The sequence below is a fragment of the Camponotus vicinus genome, unplaced genomic scaffold (genome assembly GCF_025532165.1).
Source record: "Camponotus vicinus isolate PSW18456_S1 unplaced genomic scaffold, iyCamVici1.0 SCAF_6, whole genome shotgun sequence".
Lineage (NCBI taxonomy): Eukaryota > Metazoa > Arthropoda > Insecta > Hymenoptera > Formicidae > Camponotus > Camponotus vicinus.
In genome coordinates, this window is record NW_028141978.1 from 15717346 (window position 1) to 15735131 (window position 17786).

Below are 17786 nucleotides of genomic sequence, written 5' to 3' on the forward strand. Positions count from 1 at the left end.
CGGCGTAGAATATTTCGACGGGTATCGAAGTTACCTTGTCTCACTCGGACCATCTATCGTTTAATTAACCAATTATAAACCTGTCTATTTAGTATTTGAGTCTTTGGTGATTTTGAAGTCACTTACTTTTGCGTAAAGTTGAATTTAAGAGTACCCGATACCTGTTAATAAAAAAAAGGAAAAAGGAATTCCATATAAATGTTCAATTTGTAATTGTTATCCCGAGTATAGTCAGATAGATGTCCCCAAAGTTGATAGAAGTATAGACCGGCAGAAATAGAAAGATTAGTATAAAAAAATTTTATTGTTGGTAACGTTGACTCCCGAAAATTACCGACCGTCGGTAATGTAGATTTCTGTTTTACCGACCGATGGTTAGCGTCACTTTCTGTTTTACCGACCGATGGTTAGCGTCACTTTCTGTTTTACCGACCGATGGTTAGCGTCACTTTCTGTTTTACCGACCGATGGTTAGCGTCACTTTCTGTTTTACCGACCGATGGTTAACGTCACTTTCTGTTTTACCGACCGATGGTTAGCGTCACTTTCTGTTTTACCGACCGATGGTAAGTTATCGACCGATGGTAAGTTTTGATTGATGACTATTGGAAAAATTACCAACTGATGGTAAATTAGGATTATCGAGAATTTATTTGTTTGAAATGTTAATGTGTTATCTTGGTTTCAAATAAATTCTTATTTTATTTTGATTCTCTGAAAATCGAAAGGGGATTCGAGGAAAAATCAGGAGTTTGGATACGCCGACAAGGTATCCACCTATCATACGGCTGGCTTAGTATTAACCTCGTAAGGTTAGGTTATGATTGCAAGTAGTGATAATGATTCAAATTGTTATAAACTAAGCCAGTGTATTGTCTCTAAGTCCTGGGATGTATCTCGTATTTTGAAGTTAAGGCTAAATTCAATCCAAGATCAAAAGGTCAACGTCTATCATTGGGATAAATCCCTCAAGATAATTGCCTATTAATCGAAAACTGTATTTTCGCCTACTCAAACGTCGATTGACAGGAGGCCGCTTATTTTTTCTATTGCCTCACCAGCTCTAGGTTGAGAAACAACCTCTATCATGGGAATAAATTCCTCAAGATAATTATTTTTCCACCGAGCCAGACTTGGGTTCGACCTGCCGCTGCAGTTTCGCACTCGCTCACTGTCTATCGCGTCGTCTTATCAAAGAGATAAGTCCCAGATAAATTTTCCAATTGGAAATGATATTTACTAAGTTGAATAATTGGATTAAGGGATACGGGTAATCAAAGGTAAGGTTCCCGAATTGTCGCGCACTGTTTCACTGAATTTAGTTGTTAGTAGAAATTAAAGGTTAGATTAATGACAAGTGGCCGGATATTTACCAGTGTCTGAAATGTCTTAGTGTGTGAAGGCTGCTTCCCTTCACTAGGCTGATGAGTGGATGCTGCTTCCTTCCGCTGGATACCGTCTACCTCAGTGACAGTTCGGGATGGAGGTTGCAGTCCAGGAATTTGATTGAGAAACTCAATGTTCAATAGTCACTGAATTTATTAACTGAATACGCGTACAAAATCTCGGAGATATAAGTATTAACTGTGAAGATCGTTGGGCCAAATGCCAGTAGTTGTTAAGTGTTGAAAACGTTGGGCCAAATGCGAGGAGGACCGCTCTGCACGGGTTTATATAGTCGTCAGTCCCGGTTTTGCACACGGTCCCAATAGTAGGAGATGCGCTTCTCCGTGGAGGTAGTCGAGCAGTGATTGGTTCCCTCCTCTGCTTCTGGCTGCGCGCGCCTCGAAAGATGCGTGCGCCTCGAGGGATGTGCCGCGTTGTCAACGGGTGATTGGTTTTCTCTGACGTGATTGTTGCGCAATGATTTGGGATTGGCTCCCGCTGACGTGACGGATGCGCGCGCCTCGGAAGATGCGCGCGCCTCGGCGTGGGCGGCGCGGTCGCTCATTGGTTCCCTTCTCCGGGCTGGTTGCGCGCGCCGCTGGCACGAGTGTGGGGAAGATGCGCGCGCTGCTGGGCGTTGCCGCAGGAATTGGGCGTAGTTTGGGCGTAGTTTAATTTGTAGATGGTGGGACTCTTCAGAATTGGAGTGGGGGTGACGGAGCGGTCAGTATAGAATCGGCTATACTGGTTACATTGTATTTTGACACATAAGTTTTATAATAATTATTAGACCATCAGAATTTCTTTGCAGTTTATATGCATATATTTTCTAATGTAGTTTTTTAAGCTCTAGCTGTAGAAATGTCAACGGAGTTTCTAGCATGCTCCGTTCGAAAGTTCATTTTTGTCTCTATGTATTATTATGGAAAATGCTTTTAAATATTGTTAATAAATTCTGACATTATAATTATTATAATTACAATTATTATTTAACATATAAGTATTTATGATTATGCGGTGGGATATAAGTATATAAAGACTATAAATTATTTCAGTAAATGGTGCAACAATTTTTATTCTTTGCTTTTATTTTTAATATTTATCCCTATTGGGTTCTTGAATAAAAATTATTGCATATACTTAATATTAATAAGTTAATTATTTCGTTATGTTGCGCAATGTTCTCTTGAACGGATTTTTTGTGAATTAATATATAAATGGAAGTTATTGCATACGCTTAATAACAATAAATTCATTTGTTACTTAATGATAATTAATTATTTCATCATGTTGCGTAATGTTGTGCAATAGTATTCGAGCGGAATATTCCATAGTCTTAGTTTGGAATGTGATGATGACTCATAATATCGCATACGGAAAATTAGATTTAAAACTTCGTTTATAAAATTAGTAGTATTGGAGTTTTCATAATTAAGTATACATGTGTCGGTCTGACTTTTTATGCTCCTTAAGGGAAAATTGTTATAAGATTTTTATTTATAGTATTTTTTGAGTTAATCTGGAATAAATGATTTTTGATATAATTTAGGCCCCAAAATAATTAGATATACGTGTAGTCGGTGCTGAGACGTGTTCAAAAATATATATATATGTATATAAAGTCTTTTGGTTTTTGATATGTAAAATTTCTTGTGTATCAGGATTACATATTAGTAAAGGAGGTATTCTCTTATATGTCGGTAAAGTTAGTATCATCGCTACCCCAGAGATGGCGCTGCCCTCTGTCGGTAATGTGGGTACGGACAGTCTTCACTGTCGGTAAGGTAGGAAATGACTTTATCCTCAGTCGGTAACGTCGGTAACTGTGTTATCATGGGTCGGTAATTTTTCTGTCGGTAACTTTTACTCGGTCGGTAAAGTAGGTAATTTTTAAGCGGATGATACTATATGTGAACAAATACTTAAAATTATTTCTATCATTCCTAAGTGAGGTTATGTTATGTATAGCTAGCTTCTTAACAAAGAAAGATTATTTTCGGAGATATTGACAATAGTATATCCTGTGGCGGAATGATATTGATGTACTATAAGTATTGGTGATATTACATTGCGCGGTGAGATTTTATAATAAGAAATATTGGTGATAATAGATGGCGTGATGGAATTTTAATTAACAATATTAATTTATATTAACAATAATATGTTACGCGGTGGGATTAAGATTTATATGTTCGTCGGTGGAATTACAGTTTAAATATTATAGAGGCAATTTTTGCGTGTTTAAATAAAAATAAAAATTTTGTAGCGGGACGTAACAAGAGTCATTTGTTGAAGATTTTTCCTTGAAAATAAAATTTTAAATCTATTTCCATCTTGAATATAGTTGATTAATAACAGTTCCTTATATAAATATCATCGTGCCTGGTTAGTGCTGGTAGTTTGCTAATATTTTGATTATATGTGATAACTGAATAATATGAATATTGAGTGAATATCTATATATATTGGTTACATATAATATAAAGTGGATTTATAGTGATTATATATAATTACAAGTAAAGATTATATAAGATACGAAATTCTTTATACTATTCTTCGAAACAAATTATATTTTATTCGTTAAGAATTATTTAAATCATTTTCTTTTTAAAAGAAGCTTGTTATTTTACAAAAGATTATTATTTAGTCGTTACTGGTCATCTGTTTTTACATTTTAATTTTATAATTAAATAATCAAAGTAAATATTTTATTATTTGATAATAATTAAACTTTTATATATATATGTGTTTTTCATTGTTTATTGATTTATGTCTTTATTTATCTAAATACTAATTAGTTATATTATTTTCAGGTTTCGGGATTTATGGCTATGGAAATTTTCCCATGCCAAATTTACCAGAAGAATGGAGGAATAAAGGAACGCACAAGAGGCTATAAGACCAGTTACCGACGGATTTGTTCGTATACCAATTTATACGAAGTCTTGTTGCAAATGTTTTTGATGGTTACATTATTTAGAGTGATTTGCTGAGAGTTTTTCTTGATAATAAAATTTCGAATAAATTTCTTTTCTTAGTAAAGTTAATTATTAAGATAAATATCATTATATACGACCAGTACTGCTAATTCATTGTAACATTTTTCTGGCTATATACCATATCAATCAATGTATTATGTTAATATGAAATTATGGCGATATGAATATATATACAGGGTGTTTCATTTTAATCCGACCAGTCGAATATCTCGAAAACCAAGCCCGGGAGAGAAAAATATTTCAGACAAAAGTTGTTTGGTTTCGAGGGGGCCATAAGATGGTGACAATGATTTGACCTTGAACAGTCATTTGAAGGTCACATAAAGGTCACCTTAAATTTCTTAAATGGAATACCCTATATATTTTTGCACATTCTTGTAGCTGACATCGAGAGCTTTCCAAAACACTATAATTAAGTACCTTTTCGTTAAGTACTTTTTGAGTTATGAGGCTTGAAATAATTTCTTAATTCTACATAAACCGTAAAATATCTAGTAAAATATTCATTTTTCGATTATCTTACCTTAATACTTTTACGTACAAAATAATGAGAGGAATCAATTGGTGTAAAGAAAACACATAGTTGTTTTGAAGAAAAAATATGTAATTTGCAATTAACAATTCCATATTTTTTCTTAAAAACAACTGTGTTTTTTTTACACCAATTGATTCCTCTCATTATTTTGTACATAAAAGTATTAAGGTAAGATAATCGAAAAGTGAATATTTTACAAGATATTTTACGGTTTATGTAAAATTAAGAAATTATTTCAACCCTCATAACTCAAAAAGTACTTAACGAAAAGGTACTTAATGATAGTGTTTTGGAAAGCTCTCGAGATAAGCTACAAGAGTGTGCAAAAATATATAGGGTATTCCATTTAAAAAATTGAAGTGACCTTCACGTGACCTTGAAATGACTCTTCAAGGTCAAACCAATGATACCATCTTATGGCCCCCTCGAAACCAAACAACTTTTGTCTGAAATATTTTTCTCTCCCGGGCTTGGTTTTCGAGATATTCGACTGGTCGGATTAAAATGAAACACCCTGTATATATGTATATATATATATATAGATTCAGTATTTTCACTATTGATTTATGAAGTTTCATAAGCGATTTTGAGGTGGTTGTGTGGGCTTTTGCAGCCTTATTAAAATCGCATAAATAATAATTATATATATATTGAAATTCTTTTAAGATTATTATAAATGACTGTTTCAAAGAGCCTATTACTTTTTCTTGATTGATAGATGTACATAAGTCCAAGTTTCGGTTAGTACTGGTGATTACTAGTATTTTGACTATATGAGAACTGATTATTATTAAATTGACGTATATATATTGATTATATATAATAGTATAACGCAAATATATAGTGATTATATATAGTATTGTGTAAAGGTTATATAGGTTGAGAGAATTGGTAGGGATTATATTTTTATAAGTAAGATTTAAAATTTTTTCGTTGCGGGACGTAACACGGTCCTTAAAGAGCGCGTCCCGTGCTCTACGACAAGTTTCGATGTGCAAGACGTCACGTCACAGCGGCACAGAGTCCGTAAAGAAATTTCCCTGGAGAAAATTCTTCGCGGAAACGGCAGAGAGGTAGAGTAGACTACCCAATGCACATCGATTGACATGTCGAAGGCGACGATTCACTCTTGTGGATAAAACCAAAGACAGACTGAGCGTTTAACATTCAAAGGCAATCAACGTACTCGTGTTATCGGAAGGAGAAGACGTTGGAATTGTATGAAGGTAAGTTGTTGATTATTATGTGTAATAAAATTTTTCAATATGTCATGCAAAAATAATTAATAATATTCGGTTGATGATTGCAGATCATGAGAGATGAAAAGGAAAATATTGAATAATTAAAACGAGTACTTACCCAAAAGTACTGCAGTTGGAAGTGCTCGTCGAACCTCCGCTGTGGACTGTCGACCTCAGTGACGCCTTGGCAGGAGAGTCGAAGGAGCCGGTAGTAAATAAATGGCAGAAGACCTCGATGATGTTCAAATACAACACTTTTATTGTTCAAGTATACTACTATCTTACAGCTCTCGCGACTAAGTTTTAACTCAAATAATGTTTCGAGACTAAGTCTTTATTTCGATTTTAAATGGTTCGTGACTGCTACTGTTCTTGTTCTTCAGAGAGCTCCTGGTCAAATGCGCGGAAGACTGAGCTGCGCTCCCTGAGGTACCCTCTGGTCCCTACTCCGTGCCGGCTATCCGCAGTGGTAGGAGAATGCGGCGCTCCCGGGCGTAGGCGGCTCGACCGCCGCTCGCCGCTATAGCTGTCCTTCTTCTTCGAGCGCGCTATGACGTGGTGGCCGCGCTCTTGCGTGGGGATAGTGGGGATGACGGAGCTGTCAGTATTGTCCATGCATCGAGCTCGTTAATTCATTTTACAAAAGGTAAGGCTTTTACAATAGGTTTTTAGTCACCAGAATTTTAATAATTTGCATGCATATATTTTTTAATGTAGAATCTCAACCTCTTTCAATAGAAGTGTGAATGATCGTTCTAGCATGTTCCGTTTAGAATTGATTTTTAACTTTCTTTATATTAATTATATAGTTTTAGTTAACAATGTTATAAACAAATTCTGGTGTTATAAACCATTATAATTACAATTTGCTATATAATAATTATACGATATATGTATATATGTATGTGCATATGGGTGCATGGTCTAGATAGTTGTTAATAATAATTGTGTTACATTATAATATAAAAGTGTATTAATTATTCTTTTTATTATTCAGCTCTTGGAACAAAGGATGTGGCGAGCTGTTTTATCACCGGATGCAGGTGTTCGCCGTGCCAGGCAGTCGCGCCAGGCCTTATCTTATAGCTGAGTGAGCTCATGTGCAGCTGCACCGGATGAAGCTCGGAGGGTCGCTTATCTTTTGGTGAGTGAATTTATAACGCTTTATAAATCGATTTAATAATTTCATTCGTTATAATTTATTCATATATTCCTTACTTGTTAATTGTATAGAATATATATATATATATATATACTTATACAGGGTGACCCATTTTAACATAGGCAGCCAAATAACTCGAAAAATAAGCAAGATAGAGAAAAATGTTTTAGACAAAAGTTGTATGGTTTCGAGGGGGCCATAAGATGGTATCATTGGTTTGACCTTGAAGAGTCATTTGAAGGTCACGTGGAGGTCACTTCAATTTTTTTAAATGGAATACCCTATATATTTTTGTACATTCTTGTAGCTTATTTCGAGAGCTTTCCAAAACACTATAATTAAGTACCTTTCCGTTAAGTACTTTTTGAGTTATGATGCTTGAAATAATTTCTTAATTTTACATAAACCGTAAAATATCTTGTAAAATATTCATTTTTCGATTATCTTACCTTAATACTTTTATGTACAAAATAATGAGAGGAATCAATTGGTGTAAAGAAAACACATAGTTGTTTTTAAGAAAAAATATGGAATTGTTAATTGCAAATTACATATTTTTTCTTCGAAACAACTATGTGTTTTCTTTACACCAATTGATTCCTCTCATTATTTTGTACATAAAACTATTAAGGTAAGGTAATCGAAAAATGAATATTTTACAAGATATTTTACGGTTTATGTAAAATTAAGAAATTATTTCAAGCCTCATAACTCAAAAAGTACTTAACGAAAATGTATTTAATTATAGTGTTTTGGAAAGCTCTCGAGATGAGCTACAAGAATGTACAAAAATATATAGGATATTCCATTTAAAAAAATTGAAGTGACCTTCACGTGACCTTCAAATGACTCTTCAAGGTCAAACCAATGATACCATCTTATGGCCCCATCGAAACCATACAACTTTTGTCTAAAACATTTTTCTCTATCTTGCTTATTTTTCGAGTTATTTGGCTGCCTAAGTTAAAATGGGTCACCCTGTATATTGTTACGTCCCGCAACAAAATTTTTATTTTTATTTAAACACGCAAAAATTGCCTCTATAAAATTTAAACTGTAATTCTACCAACGAACATATAAATCTTAATCCCACCGAGTAACATATTATTGTTAATATAAATTAATATTGTTAATTAAAATTCCATCACGCCATCTATTGTCACCAATATTTCTTATTATAAAATCTCACCGCGCAATGTAATATCACCAATACTTATAGTACATCAATATCATTCCGCCGCACGATATACTATTGTCAATATCTCCGAAAATAATCTTTCTTTGTTAAGAAGCTAGCTATACATAACATAACCTCACTTAGGACTGATAGAAATAATTTTAAGTGTTTGCCCACATATAGTATCATCCGCATAAAAATTACCTACTTTACCGACAATAGGCAAAATCACCCACACAAAAGTTACCGACAGTCGATAAAATAAATTCCTACTTTACCGACAGAGTAAAAGTTACCGACAGAAAAATTACCGACGGTCGATAAGGAAGTTTTCTACCTTACCGACCGAGCAAAAGTTACCGACAGAAAAATTACCGACGGTTGATAAGGAAGTTTTCTACCTTACCGACCGAGCAAAAGTTACCGACAGAAAAATTACCGACCCATGATAACACAGTTACCGACGTTACCGACTGAGGATAAAGTCATTTCCTACCTTACCGACAGTGAATACTGTCCGTACCCACATTACCGACAGAGGGCAGCGCCATCTCTGGTGTAGCGATGATACTAACTTTACCGACATATAAGAGAATACCTCTTTCATTAATATGTAATCCTGATACACAAGAAATTTTACAAATCAAAAACCAAAAGACTTTATAAACATATATATATATTTTTGAACATGTCTCGGCACCGACTACATGTGTATCTAATTATTTCGGGGCCTAAATTATATCAAAAATCATTGATTCCAGATTAACTCGAAAAATACTTTAAATAAAAATCTTATGACAATTTTCCCTTAAGGAGCATAAAAAGTCAGACCGACACATGTATACATGTAATTATGAAAACTCCAATACTACTAATTTTATAAACGAAGTTTTAAAATATAATTTTCCGTATGCGATATTATGAGTCATCATCACATTCCAAACTAAGACTATGGAATATTCCGCTCGAATATTATTGCACAACATTACGCAACATGATGAAATAATTAATTATCATTAAGTAACAAATGAATTTATTGTTATTAAGCGTATGCAATAACCTCCATTTATATATTAATCCACAAAAAATCCGTTCAAGAGAACATTGCGCAACATAACGAAATAATTAACTTATTGTTAAACATTAATATTAAGTACATGCAATAATTTTTATTCAAGAACATAATAGATATAAATATTAAAAATAAAAGCAAAGAATAAAAATTGTTGCACCATTTATTGAAATAATTTATAGTCTTTATATCAAGAGACACGGTAGTGTCTTTGCTAAGTCCCAGCGTAAGCAAAAAATGCACTCCGTGTATTATTACGCGAGTCGGATTGAGAGTATAACTCGATATTTTTATTTCTCATATAACCGCTCAACGGATCGAGTTCTTAGTAGAATTAATCGATAGCTTGGGTTTAAATTAAATAATAAAAGTGTTTTTATTTTTGCGCTACGTGCTCTGTAAACGGAGATATCATGATGCAAAGTCTGAAATGTGAAAATTTCGATTAAGAAACGTCGTCATGGTCGTCATCAACTCCTCTTAACGTAACAAAGAAAATACAGAAATACGTTTTTAACGTCTGCCACAAGAATGCGCTAGCAGTGATTCACGCGACGCAGCATTAGTAGCGCTCTGTGGCGTTAACGGTGCTTATAAATATGTTGTAAAAGGTTAAGTGTGTCACTTCAGGTAATTATATAAAATAATTAATAATATACATATAACATTTATATATTTAGATTAGATTGTATCTATATTATTATTTCAGATTATATATATATATATATATATATATATATATATATATATATCAAGAGACACGGTAGTGTCTACTTCACTACAGCTATAACATGGACGTGGACACAGCGAGTGACAATACATCTATCGACGACAAGATAGATGACTTTTGCGAAAATCCGACGCGGGATGCATTAACGGAAGGTCTTATGAGTCTCTTGAAACTTACGGTGGATCAACTGGACGAGAGAATTCGCGCCACAAGGTGACGTCAAGTTTTCTGTTTTCAGCGCGCATGCAATAATAGTAACATTTATTTTTCGCGTTTCTTCTTGCAAATTTACGTATATTTATTATTCTTATATTTCTTTCACAGTATGTACTATTTATTGCAAAATATATGTTTATTCATCGAATTGTAACGATAAAAAATTGCGATTTACTTACACAAGCGACATATATATCTTATTGTTACCTATTTTACAAGAATTCTTGAGCATTTTGAAAATCATTTTCAATTTTCATATATAATTATTGGAATGTTATAAAAAATTGTGCTTCTATCATGTACTACAAGTTGCGTAGAAAAGTTGCGAAGAGTATTATTTTTTATGCATAACTATTCTCTTTGTTATAGGATATGTCAAATAGAGCTGAAGCAGCGGATTGTTATTACTTAACATTGATTACTTTGCAAGTTTTATAAAAGAAATTTCTTACAATTTTCACCGTAAATTTTATGGAAACTCCAGTAGTTAATTTATCAGATGAAGAACTCAAGACAGTTTATGATCCTTCTGAGGATTCGTATCTTTTAATAGATGATTTGGAAGAAGATTTAGACATTCTGCATGCGATGAAACCTGTGATTTGTTTAGAAATAGGTAGTGGTTCTGGTATAGTCATCACAGCTCTAGCAATGGCATTGAAAAAATATAATGCTCATTTTATTGCAATTGATATAATCATTATAACATAGAATATTGAAATTCAAAATTTCAAAATTAAAAATAATTTATGCTTTGCGAAAGAAAATTAAAAATGAAAAATAGTTTATGCAAAAGCATAGAAAGAAAAAATCATTATAACATAGAATATTGAAATTCAAAATTTCAAAATTGAAAATAATTTATGCTTTGCGAAAGAAAATTAAAAATGAAAAGTAGTTTATGCAAAAGCATAGAAAGAAAAAATCATCATAACATAGAATATTGAAATTCAAAATTTCAAAATTAAAAATAATTTATGCTTTGCGAAAGAAAATTAAAAATGAAAAGTAGTTTATGCAAAAGCATAGAAAGAAAAAATAAATACTCTATGCTATGATGATATTACATACACACACGCACACGCATGTACACATATACAAACATATTTTTATATCATCATAACGTAGAATATTTAAATTTTCAAAATTAAAAATAGCTTATGCTTTGCAAAAGGAAATGAAAAATAAAAAGTAGTTTATGCAAAGCATAGAAAGAAAAAACAAAGACACATTTATAAAAAATATTCTATGTTATGATGATACACACACACACACGCACAAACGCACACGCACAAACTAATCATGGAAGAAGTAATGGAGTCAGTAATTGAATTATCGTCATCGTTACATGTTGAGGCTGAAGCGATTTTAAAAGAAATCATCATAACATAGAATTTTTAAATTTCAAAATTAAAAGTAGCTTATGCTTTGCAAAAGAAAATTAAAAATAAAAAGTAGTTTATGCAAAGCATAGAAAGAAAAAACGAAAAAACACATTTATAAAAAAAAATATTCTATGTATGATGATGTACACACACACACACACATATACACACGCACACACACACACAAACATATTTTTATATCATCATAACATATAGTATTGAAATTCAAAATTTCAAAATTAAAAATAACTTATGCTTTGCGAAAGAAAATTAAAAATGAAAAGTAGTTTATGCAAAAGCATAGAAAGAAAAAATAAATACTCTATGCTATGATGATATTACATACACACACGCACACGCATGTACACATATACAAACATATTTTTATATCATCATAACGTAGAATATTTAAATTTTTAAAATTAAAAATAGCTTATGCTTTGCAAAAGGAAATGAAAAATAAAAAGTAGTTTGTGCAAAGCATAGAAAGAAAAAACAAAAAGACACATTTATAAAAAATATTCTATGTTATGATGATACACACACACACACACGCACACGCATACACATTTAAATATTAATAAAAATTAAAAATATTATTTCTATAACGGGCTGAGGTTCTTGGATTGGAACTTCGGCCTCGGGCTCGTCCTCTCGACCGTCCCGCTCTAGCCCATCGTGCACGCGGTTGTTCTACAATAAAAGAAATATTTTAATGTTATTTTATTTGAATATAATATTTAAAGAAGAACTGCACGGATTAACTATATTGAAAGTTAATAAATCTAATTTTAATATATGTACATTCAGATTCATGAATTTAACATTACGCAAAATACTTTTAGCCTTTTAAAATATAAAAATAATTATTTGTGAATTAAAAATTTCTTTTGTAAAATATAATTTATACGACACAAAAATTCATGAAAATACAAATTTTAATTCTATAGAAGGCTAAAAATACTTTGGGCAATGTTAAATTCATAAATCTGAAAATGTAATAGATTTATTAACTTTTAACATAGCTGATTCATTTAGCTGATTCCTTTATAATTAACGTGCCAATTATATAATTCAAAATTATTTACCTCTTACTTGCCCCGCTGTCGTTATCGGTGACGACGGCGGCGGTGGCAGCGGTGACGACGCTGACGGCGATGGCAGCGGTGACGACGTTGACCGCGGCAGTGGCGGTGGTAGTGATGCCATCGTTGGTGGCGGCGATTCTTTTTGTGTTTCCATTAATTTTTGTGTTTCCATTAATTTTTGTATTTTTTTTTTTAAGTATTATATTTTCTTTTAAAGCCGCTTCAGCCTCAACACGTAAAAAGGACGACAATTCAATTTCTGGCTCCATTTCTTCCATATTGTAGGTTCTGAAAGAATGGAAACATATAAAATACATATTATAAAATATGTTTAGAAATGATAGTAAAAATGATAGATAATAAATGATTAATCTTCATTTTAATCTTTTATTGTAATGCATATATGTATTGTGTGTGCAACACAAATATGAATTACAATAAAAAATAAGTAATTACAATAAGTGAATTACAATAAAAATAGTAAAATAAATTTTTATTCCCTTGTTATCTATCATTTCTTACGCATATGTATTAATAATATAATGTGTTACACTTACTTTTTAGGATTTTCTTCATTTTCCTTTTCGTTAGATCTGAAAATAGAAATGTATAAAATATATTGTACAATATAAAATATTTTTGTATTACAATAAAAGATTAAAATAAAAATTAATTCTTTGTCATCTATTTTTATTATATATTTCTATATTTTTATTATATATATGTATTACAATATGTATTACAATAAAGTGTTAAAATAAAAGTTAACCAAGTATTGTGTGTGCAATACATATGCATTATAATAAAAGATTAAGATAATAAAATATTAAAATAGATTATAAAACATTTTTATAATGAAATAATAGATTGTTATCTATCATTTCTATAAAAAATTTTATAATATTTTATTATTTTATATATTTTATTATTTTAATCTTTATTGTAATGCATATGAGTTGCACACACAATACTTGGTTAACCTTTATTTTAATCTTTTATTGTAATACATATATATGTGTTATACGCAGAAGTACATATAGTTACGTATCGCAACAACTAATGGTTAGTTTTAATTTTAATGGTCTATTTTAATCTTTTATTATAATGTATTTGTATTGCGCATGCAACATATAGTAATATATATGTATTATAACAATCATTAGTTATTGCGATGAGTAATTATATGTATTTGTATGTATAATACATATATGAATTATAAGACATTTAAATAAAAGTTAAACAGTATCATGCGTGAAACATATACAATAGAAGATTATAATAAAAGATTGAAATAAAATATATAAAATAATAAATTATATTATAAAATATCTTTATAGATATTATTAATAATCATTGCTTACCTTTTGTGAGTTTCATTATCATTAATTGCTGGTTCTTTTTCGTTTCTGGAACTGTAAATGTATAATATAAGTTATAAAATATTTGTATAAAAATGATAGAAAACGTATTGGTTTATCTTTATTTTATTCTTTTATTGTAATACATATGTATTGCATGCACAACATATACATATTACAATAACGAATTAAAATAAAGATAAACTATTTCATTTCTATAAAGATCTTTTATAATATTTTATTATTTTATATATTTTTAATCTTTTATTGTGCATATTTGTTGCGTGCACAATATTTAGTTAACTTTTATTGTAATGCATTTATATTGCTATATGTTGCGTGCACAATACAAATGTATTATAATAAAGGATTAAAATAATCATTAATTATTGCGATGAATAACTATATGTATTTCTGCGTATAACATATATTTTATGTATTATAATAAAGGGTTAAAATAAAGATTAGCCAAGTATTGTGCATGCAATACATATGCATTATAATAAAAGATTAAGATAATAGAATAATAAAATAATAAATTATAAAATATCTTTATAGAAATGATAGATAAGTGATTAATTTTTGTTTTTATCTTTTATTGGAAGTGAAAATATATAATATAAATTATAAAATATTTTTATAAAAATGATAGATAACGTTTTGGTTTATCTTTATTTTAATATTTTCTTATAATATGTATCACGCGTGCAACATATAATGTGTGTATTACGATAAAAGATTAAAATAAAGGTTAACCAATATTATCTATTATTTGTATATTAATAAAATTTATATATATATATATATATATATATATATATATAATGTATTTATATTCATGCTTACCTTTTGCGATTAGCCATTGTAAAAAGTGGAAAATAACTCACTTTTTCTCCGTTCCATTTATATATTCAATGATAAATTAGATAAGCAAAGCAACGATTATTCATTAATGGATTTATAAGTATTAATTGTGAATAATAAATGTAGATTTCTAATGACATATTGATTTGTAATTATCCGTTATTTTTGCAATAAGAATAGCAAAGAAGTTTGAAGGATCTGAATATCTATATAGTAAGCAAAGAGGACCGTCGAATTTTAATGAAATATGACGGGGGTGGTGGCGGGTTCTTTGCTCATTTATTTAAAGATGTTTAACATATAGTACAAAAAAGAGTGATATCCCTAAAAAAATTACCCTTTTAAAAAAAAGGTAAAAAAAGGTGCTAAGTCCGCGTAAAAAACAGTATATGTATTTGCAAAATAGTGTATTATTAACTGTAAAAAACTATTGTAAAAAACCTGTCTCCAAAATAGTGTTATTTTAAAACTGTAAAAAACCTATCTTCAAAATAGGATTATTTTAATCTACAAAATAGTTATTTTAATCTGCACAAAATAGTGTTATTTTAAACCGTAAAAAATTGTTCTACAAATTATTTTAATTTTGTGTAAAATTGTATATCCTACAAAAATAATGATATCAAAAAAATTGCGCTAAGTGAAAATAAAAACTTATAAAAATATTTTAACCAAAAGAAGTTATATAAAATGTTGTTTTAATTTTCTACATTATATCCTAGAAAAATGATGATATCCAAAAATTACGCTAATTGAAAATAAAAACTTAAAATATTTTAACTAAAAAAAATTGTACAAAATAATTGTTTTAATTTCCTACAAATAATATTAAAAAGTTGCGCCAACTGAATAAAAATTTTCACTATAAAATATACATTTCTTTTTTATTTCCAATATTAAAAGAAAAATGATATTAAATGAATTGTAATATATCTATTATAAAAAATCGTTGAAAATATGAACAATCATATACATTGCAATAATCATATGCATATATCCTGAAAAGTTTAATTGAAAAAAAAAAAAGGAAATGATAATACAAAATACAAAATTAAAAATTATTAAAAAAATTAATAATTAGAAATTAATAAAGAAAAAATAAAAATTTATATAAAAATTAAAAATTAATACATATAAAAAAATTTTAGTTAAAAAACTTAGCGCTGCTACGTTGAATAATGTGCTAATGAAATTAGCAGCGCTAAGTTTTTTAACTAAAATTTTTTTATATGTATTAATTTTTAATTTTTATATAAATTTTTATTTTTTTTTTATTAATTTCTAATTTTTAATTTTTTTAATAATTTTTAATTTTGTATTTTGTATTATCATTTCCTTTTTTTTTTTTCAATTAAACTTTTCAGGATATATGCATATGATTATTGCAATGTATATGATTGTTCATATTTTCAACGATTTTTTATAATAGATATATTACAATTCATTTAATATCATTTTTCTTTTAATATTGGAAATAAAAAGGAAATGTATATTTTATAGTGAAAATTTTTATTCAGTTGGCGCAACTTTTTAATATCATTTGTAGGAAATTAAAACAATTATTTTGTACAATTTTTTTTAGTTAAAATATTTTAAGTTTTTATTTTCAATTAGCGTAATTTTTGGATATCATCATTTTTCTAGGATATAATGTAGAAAATTAAAACAACATTTTATATAACTTCTTTTGGTTAAAATATTTTTATAAGTTTTTATTTTCACTTAGCGCAATTTTTTTGATATCATTATTTTTGTAGGATATACAATTTTACACAAAATTAAAATAATTTGTAGAACAATTTTTTACGGTTTAAAATAACACTATTTTGTGCAGCTTAAAATAACTATTTTGTAGATTAAAATAATCCTATTTTGAAGATAGGTTTTTTACAGTTTTAAAATAACACTATTTTGGAGACAGGTTTTTTACAATAGTTTTTTACAGTTAATAATACACTATTTTGCAAATATACTTATATTCCACCGCATAAATACTTATGTTAAAATAATTGTAATTATAATAATTATGATGTCAGAATTTATTAACAATATTTAAAGGCATTTTCCATAATAATACATAGAGACAAAAATGAACTTTCGAACGGAGCATGCTAGAAACTCCGTTGACATTTCTACAGCTAGAGCTTAAAAAACTACATTAGAAAATATATGCATATAAACTGCAAAGAAATTCTGATGGTCTAATAATTATTATAAAACTTATGTGTCAAAATACAATGCAACCAGTATAGCCGATTCTATACTGACCGCTCCGTCACCCCCACTCCAATTCTGAAGAGTCCCACCATCTACAAATTAAACTACGCCCAAACTACGCCCAATTCCTGCGGCAACGCCCAGCAGCGCGCGCATCTTCCCCACGCTCGTGCCAGCGGCGCGCGCAACCAGCCCGGAGAAGGGAACCAATGAGCGACCGCGCCGCCCACACCGAGGCGCGCGCATCTTCCGAGGCGCGCGCATCCGTCACATCAGCGGGAGCCAATCCCAAATCATTGTGCAACAATCACGTCAGAGAAAACCAATCACCCGTTGACAACGCGGCACATCCCTCG

At 30.0% G+C, this 17786-nt stretch overlaps 2 protein-coding genes across 2 annotated transcripts; one reads left to right on the top strand and one right to left on the bottom strand.

Annotated features, from left to right (window-relative positions):
* Positions 1-10102: 10102 nt before the first annotated feature.
* Positions 10103-11359, top strand: LOC145973068 (SNAPIN protein homolog). The gene is made up of 3 exons (XM_083102231.1): positions 10103-10202; positions 10282-10515; positions 10888-11359. Exons 2-3 carry the CDS (start codon positions 10364-10366, stop codon positions 10928-10930), a joined length of 195 nt encoding a protein of 64 aa, XP_082958357.1. The 5' UTR covers positions 10103-10202; positions 10282-10363; the 3' UTR covers positions 10931-11359.
* An 839-nt stretch (positions 11360-12198) lies between these two features.
* On the bottom strand, positions 12199-15663 carry LOC145973067 (uncharacterized). Its single transcript, XM_083102230.1, has 5 exons — positions 15196-15663; positions 14353-14403; positions 13549-13584; positions 12992-13279; positions 12199-12596 (listed from the first exon to the last, which is right to left on the bottom strand). The coding sequence occupies exons 1-5, from the start codon at positions 15210-15212 to the stop codon at positions 12572-12574; spliced, it is 417 nt and encodes a 138-aa protein (XP_082958356.1). The 5' UTR covers positions 15213-15663; the 3' UTR covers positions 12199-12571.
* Between the last annotated feature and the right edge of the window lie 2123 nt (positions 15664-17786).